General features: G+C 38.8%; 1 protein-coding gene across 3 annotated transcripts in view; it reads left to right on the top strand.

Annotated features, from left to right (window-relative positions):
• Positions 1–20514, top strand: part of Lin9 (lin-9 DREAM MuvB core complex component) — a 60667-nt gene that overhangs the window by 30584 nt on the left and 9569 nt on the right. For all 3 annotated transcript variants that reach the window (XM_005404493.2, XM_013504504.1, XM_013504505.1), the window contains 4 exons: positions 4632–4765; positions 7273–7392; positions 7640–7741; positions 10994–11074. In XM_005404493.2, coding sequence (XP_005404550.1) covers positions 4632–4765; positions 7273–7392; positions 7640–7741; positions 10994–11074 — 437 coding nt within the window. The remainder of the gene's footprint in view (positions 1–4631; positions 4766–7272; positions 7393–7639; positions 7742–10993; positions 11075–20514) is intronic.

Below are 20514 nucleotides of genomic sequence, written 5' to 3'. Positions count from 1 at the left end.
ACTTCCCGTCTCCCTCTCCCTTTCTGTCCCACTCTTGCTGGTGGTGGGTATCAAACCAGGGTCTTAACACATGCTAAGTAAGTGCCCTACCACAGAATTACATCCCTAGCAGTATTTTTTCTTAATCAGTCCTACTAGCAATACATTCTCTCCATTTTTGTTTGTGTGAAATAGTTTCATAGAATACAGAATCTTTGCTGGTAGTTTTTCCATGGTACCATATTTGATATATTGCATCCTGACCTGCACTGTTTGTCTGATACTGCTTCTGCTGAGATGTACCTGTTAATTGTGTTACTGATCTTCTGTATGTAAAGAGTTATTTTTCTCTTGCTGTTTGAATATTCTGTGTTTGCTCTTGCATTTCAAAACTTGATTGTATATTGTTTCTTGGCCTTTGACTAAGGTCAAGTACAGAAAATTGACTATTGTCTGGTAGGAGTTCAATGAGCTTCTTTGATCTTGTGCTTGTCAGTTTTCCATTGCTATAATGAAATACACAGGCTGGGTGAAGAAAAGAGGTTTGCTTACGTCACAGATTTGGTGACCAAAAGTCCAAACAATATGGTTCCTGCTCGGTTCTGTCAAAGGCCCCCTTGACTGCCTGATGTGGTAGATGGCATCATGGTTGGAACACATGCAAGAGGGTGAGATCATGGGTTGAGTCCAGGAAGCTAGAGCATGGGAAGGGCAGGCTCCTCACTCTTGATGACACCCGTGCTCACGGGAAGTAGCTTGGTCACACCGTTGCTGCACATGCCCTTTTGAGGGCAGCATCCCAATGGCTTCTCAGGGTCTATGCTGCCTCACTGGGAGGCTTCCCACACAAGAACACATGGAGGACAAACCATATCCACACCACAGCAGATCAAGAGGGTAACTTCTCTCATCAAGTATGGGAGATTTCCAGCCATTATTTCTCCACTGACATTTCTGCTTTTTTCTCACTTTCCTTCTGGAACTCTCATTATAAGTATGTTGGTATATGTGACCTCTTCCTGCAGCTGTCATAGGCTCTGTTCATTTTCCTTGAATTTGTTTTTCTCTGTTCTTTGGATTAGGTAATTTCTAATGATCTGTCTTTAATAGACAAGAATACAAATTTGCCCCCAAAAGCAAAAGTAGGAATGTGGGATTATGTTAACTAAAAAGCTTCCACACAGCAAAGGATCAGTCATCAAAGTGAAGGAATGATCTACAAGATGGGCAAAAATAGTTGCAAGTCTGGTAAAGGATTAATATCTAAAATATGTAGGGAATTCAAATAACTCACAGCAAGAAAACAACCTGGAAAAAAATGGGCAAAAGGTCTGAATTTTTTTCTCCAAAAAATATACAAATGCCAACAGGTATATGAAAAAAGGTGATCAGCATCACCAATCTTCAGGGAAATGTCACTGAAAACCACAGTGAGGTATCATTTCGTACCTATTAGAATGGTTGTTATCAGCAAGCTACCAGGTATTGGCCAGGATATAAAGAAAAAAGAATCCTTATATACTGTTGATGCAAGAATAAAACAATAATTATGGAAAACAATGTGGAGGTTCCTCCAAAAATTATTAATAGAATTACTATGTAGCACAGTAGTCCCACTACTGGGTACACATCCAAAGGAAATTAATTCTGTATGTTAACAAAACATCTGCACACCTATGTTCATTGCAGCATTACTCAGGAGAGCCAAGATAAATGCCATCAGGGTACCCAGTGATGTAAATAAAGTGTGTGTGTGTGTGTGTGTGTGTATGGAATACTATTTGACCTAAAAGAAGGAACATTTCTCATTCTCAAACAACTGGGTGTGGGCTGGGGATATAGCTCTGCAGCACAAGCATCTGCCTGGCAAGTGCAAGGTCCTGAGTTTGATTCCCAGTACCAAAAAAAATGTACTTTGATCAAACAACTGGGTAAACTTGGAGGATATTATGTTACATGAAATAAGCCAGTGTGATTTTGTAAAATATACATTTGGTCTTTGTCCTTTTTGCTGCATTTAACTCCTGAAGTCCTTGGAATCCTTGCAGTGTGCTAATGAGTTGACAGACGGCTGAGAGCCCCTGGTAGGTACAGGATGGGGGCTGGTCACCTGAAAGACCAGGGCAAGAACACAGGGTTGGCACTTTGAGCCCCACCTCCTGGCCTCTAGGGAAGGGAGAAGGGTTGGAAGTTAAGCTGATTACCAGTGGTCAGTGCTTTAATCTGTTGATGAGGTGAAGCCTCTACAAATATTCAAAAAACAGTTTGCCACTTGGAGGTCTCAGGGCATGGTGTAACTGGAGAGAGGAGTCTCCAATCTGCTTCCCTTCCTCCTTATCTGGCTCATGCATCTTTCAGTCTGTATTTTTTGTAGTAGCCTTATAATAAGCCATAATGTAAGAAAATGTTTCCCTGGGTTCTGTGAGCCATTTAGCAAATCTGGAACCTGAAAAGAGATTGTGGAAGGGCTGGGGATATAGCTCAGTGGCATAAGCGCCTGCCTGGCAAGCACAAGGTCATGAGTTCGATCCCCCGTACTGCAAAAAAAAAAAAAGGAAACAGATATTCAGGGGCTGGGGATTTAGCTCAGCGGCACAGCACCTGCCCAGCAAGTGCAAGGTCATGAGTTCAATCCCTGGTACTGAAAAAGAAAAAAAAAAGAGAGATTGTGGAAACTTTGACTTATAGCTGCCCATCAGAAGTACTGGTTTTGTTTTGTTTTTTGCCTTTTTGAGACAGGGTCTCACTGTGCAGTTCAGGCTGGTCCTGAACTCTCTTTGTAGCCCAGGCTGGCCTCAAACTCACAACAATCCTCCTGCCTCAGCCTCCTGAGTGCTGGGATTACAGATGTGTGCCAGCACGCCAGGCAGGAGCACTGGTAAAACAACCTGAGCTCTGACTCACACTCAGGGAGAAGGGCAGATTATGGACTGAGCCCTCGGCCTGTTGTTTATGACCCCATCTCTGCATAGTATCAGAATTACATTGAATTAGTAATAATGTTTGCTGGATGTGTAGGGGAAACCCTCACGCATCTGGTGTTAGAAGTAACCTATGTTTGAGAATGAAAAACAGTCTGGTTTTGACTTTCTATGTATTGTTGGAACAAAAGACAAATACTACATGATGGCATTCCTGTGTTGATCTCAGAAGAGAGAGCAGAGTGATGTTTACCCTGAGCCTGGGTAGGTAGTGAGGGGAGGGAGGTTGAAGAGGTGCTGGTCAAAGGGCACAGAATTTCAGCAGACAGAAGCAGTATGTTCAGGAAATGTACAGTATGTTGACTACACTTAATAATACTTTGTATTGTTGAAGAATCCTGAGAGTACATATAGTTTTTTTAACCATAAAAATAATTATATAAGGTAATACATGTTAATTAGCTAGATTTAGTCATTCTACAGTGTGTTTATACTTCACAACATCATGCTGTATAATATATGGTAAATACATATAATTTTATGTTTCCATTTAAATAAATGTGGACTTGCTGTAATATATTATCTAAAACATTCATTGACTCTTTGCTATTGAAGACTTGTTGATAGTATATATTTTTAAGTTTGTTTTTTGAGGCAGGGTCTCACCATATAGTTCAAGCTGGCCTTGAACTCCGTATGTGGTGTAATCTGGCCTCATCCTCCTCAGTACTGAGATTACAAATGTGCAACACCACGCCTTTTACTAGTAGAATTTTTTTTGAGACAGGTCTTGCTATGTAGTCAAGGATGTCCTTGAACTTCCTGTGTAGTCCAACCTGTTCTCAAACTCATGGCAATCCTGCCTCAGCCTCCAAAGTGCTGGGATTATAGGCATGCATTACCATGTGGCATTATTAGTATACTCTTTAATTTTAGTTTCCATTTTATTCTTTTGTATAATTTCTATTCCCTGTTGAAATTTCCTATCAAGTCATATTTCCTTCAGTTCTTTGAACATATTTCTTTTACTTTCACAGCAATCCAGACATAATAATCACCTTTACTAATTAGGGAACAGTAGGGATGCTCCAGAAGTCCAGGTTTCTGGGTGCTGGCCAAGAGCTAGACTTGCAAGGGAGGTCTCTGTAGAAGAAGCAGTCCTCAGGGCTATTCTGCCAGTTCTTTTCTGCGTAGCATCTTTGCCTCACTCCATACCTGCTCCACACTACTGGACTTAGAAGCCAGGGGTAGTCCACTATGGAGCTACACCCCAGCCCCTTTTCTTTGTTATTTTGAGGTAGTTTCCCTAAGTTGCAAAGGCTGAACTCAAACCTAAAATCTTCCTGCCCCTGCCTCCCAAGTATCTGGGATCACAAGGATGTGCCACCATGGCTGGCTTCTTTTTTTAATTGAGCTACTTATAGTGTTTTGTCTGTGAGTATAGTGGCGAAAGTTATTTTGTTAGCTTTTAGAAGCTTAAACTCTGAATTATTTTAAAATATTTTTCCCTTAGTCAGGTAGCTATATGTTTCATCAAATTAAGAATCATTATTTTTGTTTTTTGTTGCAAAAAAATCTTTTTATTGTTTCTCTAAACCTAAAATAAAGTGCAGGTTTGTTCTGAAACTGATTAGAATACAACCATACCTTTCACGGTTTAAATTACATACTTGGAACAGTTATATTTGACAATTCTCCCAAACACGATAATGCCTTTGTTTCTTTCCTCAGCACGACTACGTGGTGTACATGACGGTCTATTCACAGGACAGATAGATGCTGTGGATACTTTTAATGCTACTTATAGAGTGACTTTTGATAGGACAGGGCTTGGGACTCATACCATCCCTGACTATGAAGTTCTTGTAAGTAGTCTTTTGTAATACATTTGTTTTACGCCTGTTATTTAGATTGTGTAGTTTTCTTAAAAACTGTATTTTGGGTAGAATTAAGACTTCAGTTCATAAAGAAAGAGACCTTAAAGGTTCCTAACTCTGCCTTACTAGACTCCTGTAACACAGTTATGCTTAAGTCTTATATTTCTAGGTTCCTTCCATGGTTCTCTACCCACAAGGTATTTCAGTGTAATAAACTGATTGCTCCTTCAGCTGTAGGTTAATCAGTCATCCCAGCTATAGTTAAGGTATTGTCTTGCAAAACACCTTTAAAAGTATATAATATCTTGCACTTTAAAAAGTATAGTATATAAGTATATAATATCTTGCACTTTAGGATTTATTCTGTTTAGCCGTGCGTGGTGGCGCATGCCTGTAATCCCAGCACTCAGGAGGCTGAGGCAAGAGGATCATTGCAAGTTCAAGACCAGCCTGAGCTACAGTGAGCTCAAGGCCAGCCTGAACTGTATAGTGAGACCCTGTCTTAAAAAAAGACAAAAAAAAAAAAAATTCGTTCAGTTTTTCCCACTAGGGAGGTGAATCACTATGAATTGGAGGCCAGCCTGAGTGAGACCCTGTCTCCCCCCGCAAAAAAAAAATTTGTTCTGTTTTATCCTTACAGTTATAGGGAGGGGGGGAGTACTAATTACTTTCATTTTTCCTGACAAAATTGAGACTTAAGTACAATAAGTAATTTTTTCAAGACTCTAAAGCTGTTTTCCTGTCAATCTGAGGCTAGAATCCAGATCTTTTAGGCACATTATTTCATGCTCATTCATGACTTAGCAAAGTTATGAAACTGTGTACCTTGCTGTGTGGTGCTAGGGATGGACCCTCAGGCTTTACATGTGCTGAGCACATTCTAGACCCCTGAGGTACATCTTACTGCATACTGTTCTCATAAGTGGAAAGAATGTTAAGAACTAATACAACTGTATTCTAAGAGAACGTTTTACAAATGGATAAATAATGGTTTGTTTGCTTCTTTTTCTGCACTACTAGGAATTGAACGAAGGCTTCTGTCTCTGACTTTCACATTGCTGGAATTATAGGCCTGTGCTACCACACCTGGCTATAAATAATGAATTTTTTATAATAAAGGAGTCTTTTTCTAAGCATAATTGAAATTAAATTTCTACTTTACTCTTTTTTTCTTTGTTAGAAAATTAACTTTTAAGAATTATAACTGTATAATTAAAAATCAAAAAGGTTTTATCTCCTTAATGGAAAAACAGAATTTTCCTTTTCTAATACATACTTTTTTGTTTGTTTGTTTTTTGAGATAAGATCTTGCTTTGTAGTTCAGGCTGGCCCTGAACTCACTGTGTAGCCCAGGCTGGCCTGGAACTCAGCAACCCTCCTCCTGCCTCAGCCTCCTGAGTGCTGAGAGTACGAGTATGCGCCACCACACCTGCAGTAGTACATACTTTAAAAAAAAACTGTGACTTCCTGTTTGTGATGAGGATATTCCTATCAAATGTCTCTTAGAAAGGAGCTCTAGAGGAGATATAAAACTTGGAGTAGATATAGAACAAAATATATCACCATTAAGTCTTTCCATTCAAGAATGAAATCATTAAACCTCCCCTTTCAAAAAAAGAAGATTTTGGTTGGGTTTGTTTACTTTTTGTCTTTGAGACAGGGTCTCACTATGCAGTTCAGGCTGGCCTCGAGCGCACTTTGTATCCCAGGCTGGTCTCGAACTTGCAACAATTCTCCTGCCTCAGCCTCCCGTGTGCTGGGATTACAGGCGTGTGCCACCGTGCCCAGCTAAAAAAGGAAGATTTTGGGCTAGCATAATCTCAGCAGTTGGGAGGCTGAGGGAGGATCACTGAGTCCAGGAGTCCAGGCAACATATCCCACCTCAAAACTAAACAAAACCAGTCTTAAAACACACAAGGAAAATTGCTTTCATGTTTCATTAATGTAATTTTCAATATGAGATCACTCAAAAATTTCTCCTTAACTAAGAGTTGAGTTTGAGTATAATAGAACATATTCATATAGTCTAAAGGCTGATAACCAGAGTTAAAACACTTTAAAGTTAATTAAGAATTCTTTTAACTGTTTTGATCCTTTGGTCATTTTCTTTTTCTTTTTCTTTTTCTTTTTTTTTTTTTTGTGGTACCGGGAATCGAACTCAGGACCTTGCATTGCGAGGCAGGCACTTGTGCCACTGTGCTACATCCCCACTGGTCATTTTCTTGTCTTTATTCTTTTTTTCTCTCGCTTTTTTTTTTATTCTTTTTCTCTTTTGTGGGTTCAATCTTTGTCAACAAAGTAGTGTTTTCATTCTCTGCTCTAGTCTTTGATATTTGTAGAATAACACATTCTATAATAACCATAGAAAATACTGTATAGACTTTACAAGTTATAGACTGAGAAATTATATATCTCAAGGTGAACAATAACGTTTATAAAGCTTACATGGTGAGTAAAGCTCTCTGAGTGTTGTGGGTTCTTCTCTGTTCTCAAAGAGTAATGAGCCTCATGAAACCATGCCCATCGCTGCCTTTGGACAGAAACAGCGGCCTTCTCGATTTTTTATGACCCCACCACGGTTACATTACACTCCTCCTCTCCAGTCTCCAGTTACAGTAAGTAAGATTTTAGGAACACCATCAGTATTTTATTACGAATATGACCTATGGTCTTATGAAGTATATATCTGTTACAATAACTTCGTGTGTTACCTGTTTTGCTTTGTGTTGTCAAATACAAAATAGTAGTTATTTCAACTCTGGAAATATTTTCCTTCTTATTGGATTTTAATATATTAAATATAATAGAACTTTATCTAAAAATGAAATTCTTTTGGTCAGTGATTGTCTTCTATTCCCATAGGACAGTGATCCTTTATTAGGACAATCACCTTGGAGAAGTAAAATTTCTGGCTCTGACACTGAAACACTGGGTGGTTTTCCAGTAGAATTCCTCATTCAAGTGGTAAGCAATATCTTGCTGTTTATTTAAAAACTTAGTGTCTTTTTTGTTATTAAAATTTGTCTAGGGACAGATATTTTTATATTGTACAGGTTTTAAGGACTGCTATTTTCAACAAAAGCTTGAAAATGAAAGTTAGCCAAAAATGACTCAGAATTCTTTCTTATTTGACCTTCTTTTCTAAGACTAAAAGTGACTATGTACTTGTTAAATATTTAGGGACTAGACACCAAGAAATCTAAGTCTAACCCAGACGTGGTGGCCGAACACTGTCAGCCAGCACTCTTGGGAGGCTGAGATAGGATGATCACAAATTCAAGCCTAGCTGGGCAATTTAGCGAAACCCTGACTCAAAAATAAAAGGCTGAGGATGTAACCCCGTACAAAACCAAGGTTCCCCCCCGCCCGCCCCCCCGTAACTAACAGAAGATACACACACACGGTCTAAATTGAAATAAGTATATAAATATTATACGTATAATCTTCCTAAGTGCAAGACATGCTGGGGCACACGTGTAACCCTAGCACTCAGAAGGCTGAGGCAGGAGGATCACTGCAAGTTCTAGTCCTGCCTAGAGTACATAGTGAATTCAAGGCCAGTCTGAATTATACATAGTGAGACCCTGTCTCAAAAAAAAATTACTCCTGAGAGACCTGACTCAAAAATTTAATGAGTTGTTGGTTTTGAAAATTAGGTTAAATAAATTGTTCAGTTTATCATAGTCTAATAATTTTTTTTTCTTTCTTTTTTGGTACCAGGAATCGAACTCACAACCTCATGTTTGTCAGGCAGGCGCTGTGCCACTGAGCTATATCCCTGGCCCTAATTTTTTCTTTTTTGAAAATAAAAACTACTTTGGTTTGAGATAAGTATATTCTTTTTAAGTAAAGATGTTTATAGTCAGGCATGGTGCATACCTGTAGCCCAGCACTCTGGGAGGCTGAGACAGGAGTATCACAAGGTTAAACCTAGCCTGTGCGTTATATAGTGACTTTATGAGACCTTGTCTCAAAATAAAAAAGGTCTGGCGATATAATGTAGTTTGAAAGCTCTGAGTTCAATGCCTAGGACCAGTGGAAAAAAAGATGTTTATAACAATCCATTAAAATATTCAGTGCTTACTTTTTGGCAGTTGATACTATTTTGAGGAAAAGTCTTACCATTTGTGTGCATGTGTATAGCATTCTGTATTAATCTTATGTTCTTAATTACTCCTACAATATAAAGTTTTTTGTGTCTTTTGGCTTCCAAAAGTAGGTATTTTCTTCCTTGAGACAGGGTCTCGCCATGTAGTGCAGGCTGGCCTTGGTCTCACAGTGTTGCCTAGACTGGCCTAGAACCCATGGCAATTCTCCAGCCTCAGCCTCCTGAGTACTGGGATTACAGGCATGTAGGAGCACACCCAGCCCAAAGGTAGATATTTTCATATAAGAGATTGAAAGTATGGGAAGAGCTAAGACTAATCGCTTTCACAAATGGAACATGGAACACTTTTTTGGGGGGAGGTGGCGGGTAAAGAGAGATCCAGAGAGAACCATAAGCAAAGGGTACCATGACTAATTACTAGTGTAGTACATCTAAAGTATTGATATTTTGATTAATTCTTACATGTTCATTTGTTTTTTAATTTAATAGACCTTGTTCTTATAAAGCAGTCTTAGGTTCACAGAAAATGGAGAGGAAAGTGCACGTATTTTCTGTGTGTCCCCTTGCCTAGCACAGGGACAGTCCCTGCACTGTCAGTGTCCCCCACCAGAACAGAACATTTGTTGTAGTTGATGAAGCGACACTGACAGCATCATCACCCAAAGGACATAGAGTTCGTTAGGGCTCACTCTTGGTGTTGCATATTTTAAAGGGTTAGACAAAGTTATCAGTAATTATAGCATGATACAGAGTAGCGTTATTGCCTTAAAAATCTTTTTATCTTGGTACCGGGAACCAAACTTAGGACTTTGCACTTGCCTGGCAGGCGCTTATGCCGCTGAGCTGTATCCCCAGCTAAAAATCTTTTGTGTTCAAACAAAAGATCATCCCTTCCCTCCAGCCCAGGTACCACTGATCTTTTTACTATCTCCCTAGTTTTGCCTTTTCTAGAATGACATACAGCTGGAATCATACACTGTATTTATTTTTCATACCTTTTACTTACTAACATACGTTGACGTCTCCTCTGTATCTTTTTGCTGGGGAGGGTTGGGATTGAGACAGGGTCTCGCTTTGAATTCACTGAGTAGCACAGTCTGGCCTTGAGCTCATGATACTCCTCCTGCCTTAGCCTCCTAAGTGCTAGGATTACAGGTGTTTACTACCATGCTTTTTTCTCTTTTTCTTTTTTTTGAGACAGCATTTTACCATGTAGCCCACGTTGGCCTTGAACTCACTGTGTAGCCCAGACTATCCTCAAACTTGAGATCCTCCTGCCTCAGCCTCTGAGTGCAGGTATTACAGGCATGCACTACCATGTCCAGCTCTCTCCATGTCTTTCATGGCTTGATATCTCATTTCCTTTTAGCAGTGAATCATATTCTGTTGTATGAATGTGCCATTTGTGTAGCTGTTCACCTACTGAAAGATGTCTTAATTGCTTCCAAGTTTTGACAGTTATGAATTACAGCTTTGCCATAAACAGCTGTTTGCATGTCTTTGTCAAGACATAAGTTTTTCTCTCCTTTTGTATCCTATAAACTGACTGCATCTAGAAGTTTGGTTAGATTATTCCTTCTTTGCTTAAAAGTTGAAATAGTTAAGAACTCCCCCAATTAATTGTTTACCTAGTGGTAACAGTTTGTATAGGAAATGTAAGATAAATGTTTTTTGATTTTTGCTTTGCTTCCAGTTTACCAAATAATGGGTTTGGTCACTAGCAGTTTCTAACAGTAGTTAAGTTTGGAGTTTTTTATTTCTTCCTTTTTTTTTTTTTTTTTTTTTAAGGATTGGTGTGAACTTACATATTTTTAAATTTGAGCTTCAGTTCTTTGAAGTCATTATTTTTATGGTCCACAAATTGTTCTATTTTGAGCTGTGAAAGCTTACTCAATTTGACTCCTTAGTCTTTTTAACATGTCTTAGTTATATGAATTTTAAAATAATATTTTCTTATCAGCTAAATAAATATGTAAAATAAAATGCTTGCTGTATTTATATTGAGACATTAAAATCTGCTTAAATGTCATAGTAAAAAACTGGAAATGTGATATCTGACTAAAGTACCTAAATGCCTCTGTTTATTCCAAAACATTTCTTCTTTGTAGACTAAATTATCAAAAATTCTCATGATTAAAAAGGAACATATCAAGAAATTAAGGGAAATGAACACAGAAGCAGAAAAACTGGTAAGGATTTTTATTTATTATTTAGTTTTAAATTCCCTTTGTGTACTTACTACTTTCAAAATGGTAAGCCTTGTATCTAGTGGTTTTTAAATATCTTAATGGAAAATAACCTTGAGATAAATGTTATTTTCAAATCATCATTTGCTATCACTGCTCTTGTTCTGTTGAACACATGCAAGTAAATCAGCAGTGAAGTGCAGCACAGTGCCCCAGACTCTGCCCTGCTGCTGACTGACAGCTGAGGGAGAGAGTAAGGCTTTTGATAGATTGCGTGAGTGTAGAATCCCTAGGACTGGTACATCTGACTACAGCAGTTATAATAACAGTGGTTATTATAAAAATAGTTTCAGCCCGGCGTGGTGGCACACGCCTGTGGTCCTAGCACTCGGGAGGCTGAGGCAGGAGGATCATTGGGAGTTCGAGACCAGCCTGTGCTACACCAGGCAAAGTGAGCTCAAGGCCAGCCTGAACTGCATAGTGGGACACTGTCTCAAAAAGACCAAAAAAAATAAAATAGTTTCACAATAAGTAAATCAAAAAATATAGCTGGGTATGATAACACACGCCTGTAATCCCAGCTGAGGCAGGAGGGTCACTGCAGGTTTATGGCCAACCTGGACTGCATAGTGAACTCAAGGCCCACCTAAACTACACAGCGAAACCCTATTTTAAAAAATAAAACAAATATATACTTATATATTTATATATTTATTTAAATATATATATAGATATAGTCACCTTTACATTATCCTGGCAGAGTTTATAGTCTATTTTATTAATCTAGTGAGTCCAAAAAATGCAGTCAGTTCTATTCACAAGAGAGAATTATCAGAGGGATTTTTTTGTCACTTTTCCACATACTTTATTTTTTACAAACATACAATTTTTTAATAGACTATAAAACTCCGTTTGCAAAAGTCTGCTATTGTAAGTAGTGCACACCAGCAGGAAGCGTTCTTAGACTTTTTTCTCTGTGAGTTTTTCTGTCAGTTTGGCTAGCTAGTGGTAAATATGGGACCCCACCACTTTACAGACCTGTCTGAAGCTTCTGACTGTATTCACATTGCTCTTTCGAAGTAGCCCAGTTTGTCTCATCACTGGTCAGAATATCAGGGATTATTAAAACTGTAGAAAATATTCACTAAGAAAGTCTTTGAATCGTAAAGACTTCACATTTTGCTAAAAGATTTATTGGGTGATAAACAGGCCTTACCTTAAATACTACCTCTGATTGATTGAGAATGCTAAATGGAAAATTGAAAATACAGGAGGGAGTAGTAATAGGCTCAGGGAGCAAAGTGTAGTACTATGACCTATTATCTAATGTGACTTGTTCATTTTATGGCATTGGAAACTAAAGATCAAAAACATGAAGTGGTTTTCAGTCAAAATCATACTGCTTAAGCCAGGTGTGGTGGCGCATGCCTGTAATCCCAGCACTCAGAGGCTGAGGCGGGAGGATCGTTGTGAGGCCAGCCTGGGCTACAAAGTGAGCTCAAGGTCAGCCTGAACTGCATAGCGAGACCCTGTCTCAAAAAGTGTTGTGGCCAGGCATGGTGGCTCATGCCTATAATCGCAGCATTCAGAAGGCTAAGGTAGGAGGGTCGCTATGAGTTCAAGGCCAGCATAGGCTACATAGCTTAAGGCCAGCCTGAACTAAAAGACCGTGTCTTAAAAAAAAAAAAAATCCCACTGCTATTTAGTAGTACAGACTCTGAAACGTAGGCTTCTCGATCCCATTCAGCTCATTTAAGTGTAATATGGAATTAGTATTATAGATAGTCTATCAAAGATTGAAGAAAGATTAGACATAACCTGCGGCCCTTACAGATCTTAACACAGAAATGTGTGTGCTTTTCTTCCTGCCAGTCACTTTCTAACTCTCACCGCACTTCCCACCAGTTCTGTGTCTGTTCTTTGTGGTTTCCAATGTTTCCCCACTTCTGTTTCTTCTGCTGATTTAATCCTCTCTCCTATCTTTATGTGTAGTTGAAGTGTTTCCCTTCAATATCACTAGCTAGGACTTTTTCTGTTCCAGGAGTATTGAGCTTGCTTTTACCCAGTTAGTCTTACCTAGTTTCAGATAAAGACCTATTCTGAAGCTGGCGTGGCTTCTTTGGCATGTAAGTTCTCTATAGAAAAGGCCTGCTTGGTTTGATATGTTTTATTCATGATTAAAAATAATTCTTATAAAAATACAAATGTTTTGAAGTTATGAGGAAAACACTAGTTCTTTATAATTCCTCCCCATAAATATTATTATGTTTTAACATGTTTACTTATATGTACGTGCAGACTTATTTTCCTATACTATCTGTAGTTACAGATTTTTTTTCTAAGAAAAATATTATTATATATTGGCTTATCTTTTTAAATTGTTTTGGGATATTTTGTTTTTTTTTTTTTGTTGTTGTTGTTGTTGTTTTTTGGTACTGGGAATCGAACTCACAACCTCATGCTTGCTAGGCAGGCGCTGTGCTGCTAAGCTATATCCCTGGCCTAAATTGTTATATTGACGATTATGTTTTTCTTTTTCTTTTTTTGGTACCGGGAATTGAACTCAGGACCTTGTGCCTGCCAGGCAAAGGCTGTGCCACTGAGCTGTATCCCTGAGCCAATTGTACCATAATTTAAGCAATCTTCTCTTAATGAATGTTTGGATAATTTTCTACCATTTTACTAAAATACTGCTACAGTAACTATCTTTGTCCATATAACTTTATGTATTTGTGTCTTGTCTATAGGATAAGTTCTTTTATTAACCCACACATAAAAATGTTACATATTTATACATTCCACTTATGGAGTACCATGTGATACTTCAGTCTACCACCCATTGTATAATGTTCACATTGAGATAAGCATATCTACTCAAATACTTGTCATTTCTTTGTGGTCTAAACATTCAGAATCCTAAGATAAATTCTTAAAATGGCTGCAGGATATCACCTTTTTAAAGGTTTAATAAAACTTCTAGTTTAAGAACTGAGCACATGCTTTTTCCCGTTTTACAATTCCACACAAAATATGAAGTACAAAAAAGAAACAGAAAAAGGAGAACAATTTGCTTCACAGAGTGACATTTTAGAGTTGTGTCTGGCGTGTTATTAGGTGAGACAGAAGCCATGGCTCCGAAGGTACTGCTGCCGGAGCCCTGAAGAGGCTGTGGCTCAGGACTGGCAAATGCGAGTGAGTGCAGCAGCGAGATGCAGGGTTTTTGAAGAGGGTTAGTTCACGATCTGTTTCTTCCTCCTCCATCCCAGTGACAGGACTCAGACATGATGTTTACTCAAGTTAAAGAGTGCAGAATAGACACTCCCAAAGGAATCTCAATTCACTATGTAGGGAAGATTAAGGTTTTCTTTCTGCTTCGGGTAATATAGACTTAGTAATTTGAATGAACCTTCTTACTAAGAACAAGTATTTCCTCGGTAATAAACTATTGAAGTAACTTGCTTGGAGACACTAGAGCGTTAATCTAGGAAAGAAGGAAACTCAGAAGGGAGAACTGAAAAAAAAAAGGGAGACCTGGACTGCTACAGGTTCTAGAAAAAGTGACTGAGAAACTCAGTGCATTCTTGAAAGCCTTGCAGGAGTTGGGGAGACAAAATTAGAGGCCAGAGTTCAATCAGTGGAGGGTGCGGACCCCAGAGAGCTCCAAGCTGGCCCACAAGGCCTCACAACCAGGAGGAGCCGCAGCTGGCTCTGTCACCATCACCACAGGCAGGCAGGCTGAGATCCAGCGGTGCCTCTTGTCCTCAGCGCTGCTGACCAAACCCTACACCACAGGCAGGGACCGGGACAAGAAGGTCATTGAGGAATGGTAAAATGGTTCACTTAAGAAATGGGCATGGTTTCGTCAATAGGGATGACACCAGGCAATGAGTTTGTGCACCAGACTGACATAAAGAACAACCCCAAGAAGTCCCTTCACAGTGTCACTGTGGAGTCTGATGCTGAAGGAGCAGAGGATGCAGAGATAGCAGATGTCTCAGGCTCTGGTGGAGTTTCTGGTTCAGGGCAGTAAATATGAAGCAGACCTCACCATTCTAGACGCTGCCCACATTTCAGGGTCCTCCACACAGTTGCTGGCAGAATGTCCAGAACAGTGAGATTGGGAGAAGAATGAGGACCTAAAGAGCATGCCTGAAGGTCAGGCCCAACCACCACCAGCCCTGCTGTGCCATAGGCAAAAGTTCTACCTTCCCACATGCAGGAGACACTGGGCTATGACCACAGGACTCTAGTGCTGCTGTGCAGGGAGAAGGGATGGAGGGCGCTGACACCCAGGGTGCAGGAGAGCAAGGCAGAATATATATCGAGTTTATAGACCATGATTTCACAGCGACCCTTCTCACCCAAGAAAGAGGAGGACAGTCATGGAGGTGAGACTCACAGACACCAGACACCTCAGTGTCCCTGGTGTCAGTTACCACGGCAGATACCCCAAAGACCCTGGCAGAGAGACCAAGGATGGCAAAGAGACCAAGGACGCAGATCTACCAGCAGAGAGCAGGGCTGGGCTGAGGGAACAGGAGGCTTAACATCTCTCCCCATTTCTTAAGTCATCTAACAAGAAGAAACGAGTTCAAAATTCCAGCAGTATGAAATGAACGAAAGATTGGAGCTGAGGACGTTAAGTGTTGCTTTTTGGCTGTGACCAAATAACTAGGACTATCCACATTATCTATGCAGCATGGGGTTTTCATTGCTTTTACCTAAAGACATCTCTTTGGTAATGACAAATGTGTTTTTTTTAAAAAAAGGCTGTTTTTTTCTCAATACATCTTTAAAGGTTTTTAAATTGTTCCATATCTGGTCAAGTTTAGATTTTTAAGAACTTAATTTTTGACTTGTAGTAAAAGTTTACAACTTGATTTTTTTTTTCAAAAAAGTCACCAAACTGCAAGCACCTGTTAATAAAGGACTTAATTAAAATAAAACTAGAATCCAGAGATGGGCCAAGGATAGGGAATCAGCAAGCCTTCCACGTTCTGAGTTGGGACCCCAAAACTGAACATAGACATTACAAAAGAATTATTCACTCTCATTTGTGAACATAGATACAAGAATCCTAAACAAAATACTTTAAAATGGGAGTTGTTAGTATAAAAGGTCTGTCACTGCAACCAAGTAGGACTTGCTCTAGGAAGGCAAGAATGATGATAATCAGAAATGATTAAATGGATATAGCTCAGCAGCATGGCCCCTGCCTGGCAAGTGTGAGGTTCTGAGTTCAATTGTCGGTTCCAAAAAAGAAAAAGAAATGGGTAAGTGGAGTCAGGACCCCAGAAGGTGACAGTATGATCTCTTTTCCTGCCTTTTTTACAGCATAATGATTTTGAGAGTCATCTACTTAGTTGTGTGTTTCAGAACTCACATGACACAGAATCCAGGACTTTCGGTGTGCTAATAAGTTTCCCCCAAAATAAGACCAGGTCTTATATTAATTTTTACTTCCAAAAATTGGATGTCTGCGGCTGGGGACTTAGCTCAACGGCACAGCACCAGCCTGGCAAGCACAAGGTCGTGAGTTCAATTCCCGGTACCGGAAAAAAACAACAACAAAAAAAATTGGATGTCTTTTTTTTCTCGTGTATGTTTATTCATGTACAACAGTCTGCATTTATTCAAATGCACTCATACCATCATCTGGAACGTTGTCATACCTCTCCAAACCCCAGATTCCAGCCTGAATTTCTTATCACTCCATTTCCTGCAGGACCATTAGCCCTAATCCCCATGTGCAGCAATAGCACTCTCCTTAAATGAGCACTTCCTGTCCATGCGATCTGCTCATAGTACACTGGCAACACAGCGGTCATTGATTTTATCCCATGAATTGTTCACCCAAGTTGCAACATCTTAGAGGCTGAGCTTCACGAAGTTTCCATTAAATCAAGTGATACTTGAGAAACAGGAGCAGCAGCAAAAATGATGACAGCTAAGATAATGGTCCACACAAAAGTGATGAAAAATTATAGGCACCAAATTCAAAAAATGTTTCTTTATTCCACACATGGATATTAAATACAACCATTATAACACATGATGTATTGAGTTATGAAGATTCGTATTAGACACAACCATGTCCATCCATTATCAAGTATATGTTATTCACCTGTCTGTACTCCAATCTGTCATTTGTCAATAAGTCATAAGTTCATCTCTTTACATAGGTGTTTACCTCTCATCTCGTCCACTTGGGTATTTATAAATACTTAGTTATAATTTATATTGTCATTTATTTTTAAGTATAATGTCAATAATTATATTTAATTATATATTAATGTTATTTTATAATTCAGTAGGTCCATCATGTGTTACAACAGATATACTAAATGCCTCCCTTTGGGGGCTTATTTTTGGGGTAGGGCTTATATTAGAACATCCTTAAAAATCATATTAGGGCTTAATAATTTCCAGTTAGGGCTTACTTTCACAGGTACATGATACATTTCCAACCCCAAAGTTTCTTTCTTCTTGCTGCTAAGTACTCTCATTGTGTAGATGTTCCGCAATTTATTTATCCACTCACCAGTTGATAGACATTTAGATGTTTACAGTTTCAGCTATGATGGTGAAAGTTGCTTTGAGTTTTTGTGTACAGACCTTTACATGGACATGTGTTGCCCTTTCCTTTAGCTTATAGTAGGTATGTGTTTAACTTTGTAAGAACTGTGTTGTTTTTCATTCAAGTGTTTTACTGGGTAGTAACTCATTGAAATGTACATTTCTCTATGTATGTTAGACTGTTCAGTTAAAAACACAACTAAACTCTAGCATGAAATTTTACCTGAGAGAGTCATTCTAGCATTTAGGAAGCCCACAGCTTGACAGCTACCCACTTTACCACTCTGAAGCACAATCCTGTAGTTGCCATGGTTCATGACAGTCATCCCACGTAAACATAGGGGACAAGTTCTGTGACCTCTGGGGGATGCTTAAAACCTGAGAGTATTGCATTCTTTCCTGTACATACATATCTGTGATAACATTTTATTTATACTTTAACATAGTGAGATACTAAAAGCAGTCAGTAAAAAATAGAACCTTTATAACTAGGTTGTAATAAAAATAATATAAGTGTGGCCCCTCTCTCAAGAGATCACTATTCTGTGCTCAAGCTCCGTGCGTGGATATGGATGTAGTGAGTGGGTGGCACAGGTCGATGTGATGCTGTGTTAGACAAAGTGTGTGGGTCTGGAGCACGAGTGAGTGCTGCAACACTGCCAGTGCTGCTGATAGCCAAGACGTCTCCTTAGTCGCTTATGACAGTAGTTCATGTTCCAGTGGAGGGCCTTGAAATTTCCCATTCTGCTTACAGCAGTACACAATTTGAAATTTATGAATGGCTTATTCCTGGAATTGTTCATTTAGTATTTTCTAACAGTGATTAACTGCAAATAACTGAAATCTGAGGAAGTAAAATCACAGATAAGAGAGAACTTAATGCATATTCATAGTTACATTTGCCTGTCACAGAAACGTGGAGAAAGAAAAACCAGGAAACCCATAGAATCTTACCCATTTCTTCATTAAATATGAGTAAGCAACACAAAAATATTGGCCATACAAGAAATTAGTTGTATTAAAGGAAAAGCAAGATAAAAAGAAAAAACAGCTCCTAAGCTTAATTCAGAGAGAAGACAAGAAGTTTTAAAAGTGAATATACTTCAAATAGAGATTGCTTGAAACATACAGTTTCACAGAATAGATAAATCCTGGAGATCTGTTGTATGGCATTATAATTGTAGTCTGTAATGTATGTTGTACTTGAAAACTGCTGAAAGAGGACCTGTTAAATGTTCTCACTACAAAAATACATCAGGTGATGGATGTTAATTAGCCTGGTTTAATAATACAACTTTTGTCAATTACATCTTAAAACTGGAAGGGAAATCATATAGAGTACTTGGAGATTTAAAAAAAAGTGCATTCCATAAATAGACTATTAAAAGATATAATAAAAAACCTCAAAATATTTATTTAAAGACTGCCAAAATTTTCTAAACATGGCACGAAATTCAGAAGTTAGAAAATTTGATACATTTACTAGGTAAAAATGAAAACTATCCTCATAGGTAGTATCACCATGTAAGTAAAGTCAAAGAGAACAAGTGAGGGAAAGTATTTGCAGCTCATGCACAAGAGACTAATTTACCTAAAATATAAAATGGTTTCTTAAAACAATAAAATGAAGGTCAACCACCTAGAAGACAATGAGCAAAGAGTCTGAGTAGCACACACAAATGACTCCCCAGTACTGGGTTGAACCCAGGACCTTCACACAGAGCTACATCCCTAGCCCTGTTTATTTTTCATTTTGAAGCAGGGTTTTATTAAGCTCCCCAAGTTGACCTCAAACTTGTAGACCTCCTGCCTTAACCTGCCAGAGTGCTGGAATTACAGTGTGTGCCAGAGCTATCTAGTGAGTTCAGGCTTGGCTACTTTTTGTTTTTGCTAGTCACACATTGAAGAGTCATTTTGCAGGCGTGAGTGGTGCACGCCTATAATCCCAGCACTCTGAGAGGCTGAGCTAGGAGGATCACAAATTTGAGCCTATCCTGGGCAATTTAGCAACTTGTTGAAACTCTTTCTCAAAAATGAAAAATAAGAAAGGGGAGGGGGATGTGTAAGTCAGTGTGAAGGCTCTAGGTTTAACCCCTAGTGCTGGAAAAAACTGAAAATAAGAAACTTCAATGAAGGGCTATATTGGTGCGGGTGTGGGGAGATGGGCATTGTTATATACAAATGAGTAAACCTCCCACAAAGCCTTTCGGCAGTATATTAAAATTTTCTTGGAAGACAACCTGGCCATATTAATAAGATAGAAATTGTAGAGTGTCATGGAGAAATAACCATATATACATAAAGGCATGCATACAAGTATTTTGCTGAAGCATTGTTCGTAATAGCAAAATATTAGAAAAACTTGAAATAACCTGCAAGCCAGATGAGTATAATCCCAGCACTCAGGAGGCTAAAACAGAAGGATTGCCAGGAGGTCAGGGCTACCCAGAGCTATCTAGTGAGTTCAGCCAGCAAGACCCTGTCTCAAAAAAAAAAAAAAAAAAAAAAACATCTGCAACAATCTTACACATGAACTGCTGTTACTTCCTCTCTTGTTCCCCAAAAGCACATCTTTACAGAATGTTTGCCCTCAACACAAGAAAACCATTCATTACTGTGATCATACCTTATCTGTTTCAAATGTCTCATCTTGAGACGTTTGAAAATGTCTTAATTCAATGTCATTTTCTTTCCTTTTTAAAAGTGAATTTTTTAATTGTATGTGTAAAACAAAGTATTGTTCTTAAAGATTACTGTTGTTACTGAATGTGATGTTTTCTTTGCAGTACTGGAGACCTAGGGTCTTTGCACCTAGCTACATCTCCAGCCCATTTTTTATGTTTTTATTTTGAGACAGGGTTACCCAG

Source organism: Chinchilla lanigera, unplaced genomic scaffold, assembly GCF_000276665.1.
Source record: "Chinchilla lanigera isolate Chin_1 unplaced genomic scaffold, ChiLan1.0 scaffold00088, whole genome shotgun sequence".
NCBI classification, from domain to species: domain Eukaryota; kingdom Metazoa; phylum Chordata; class Mammalia; order Rodentia; family Chinchillidae; genus Chinchilla; species Chinchilla lanigera.
The sequence above is the reverse complement of the archived record's forward strand: the minus strand, read 5'-3'. Positions and strand labels throughout refer to the sequence as shown.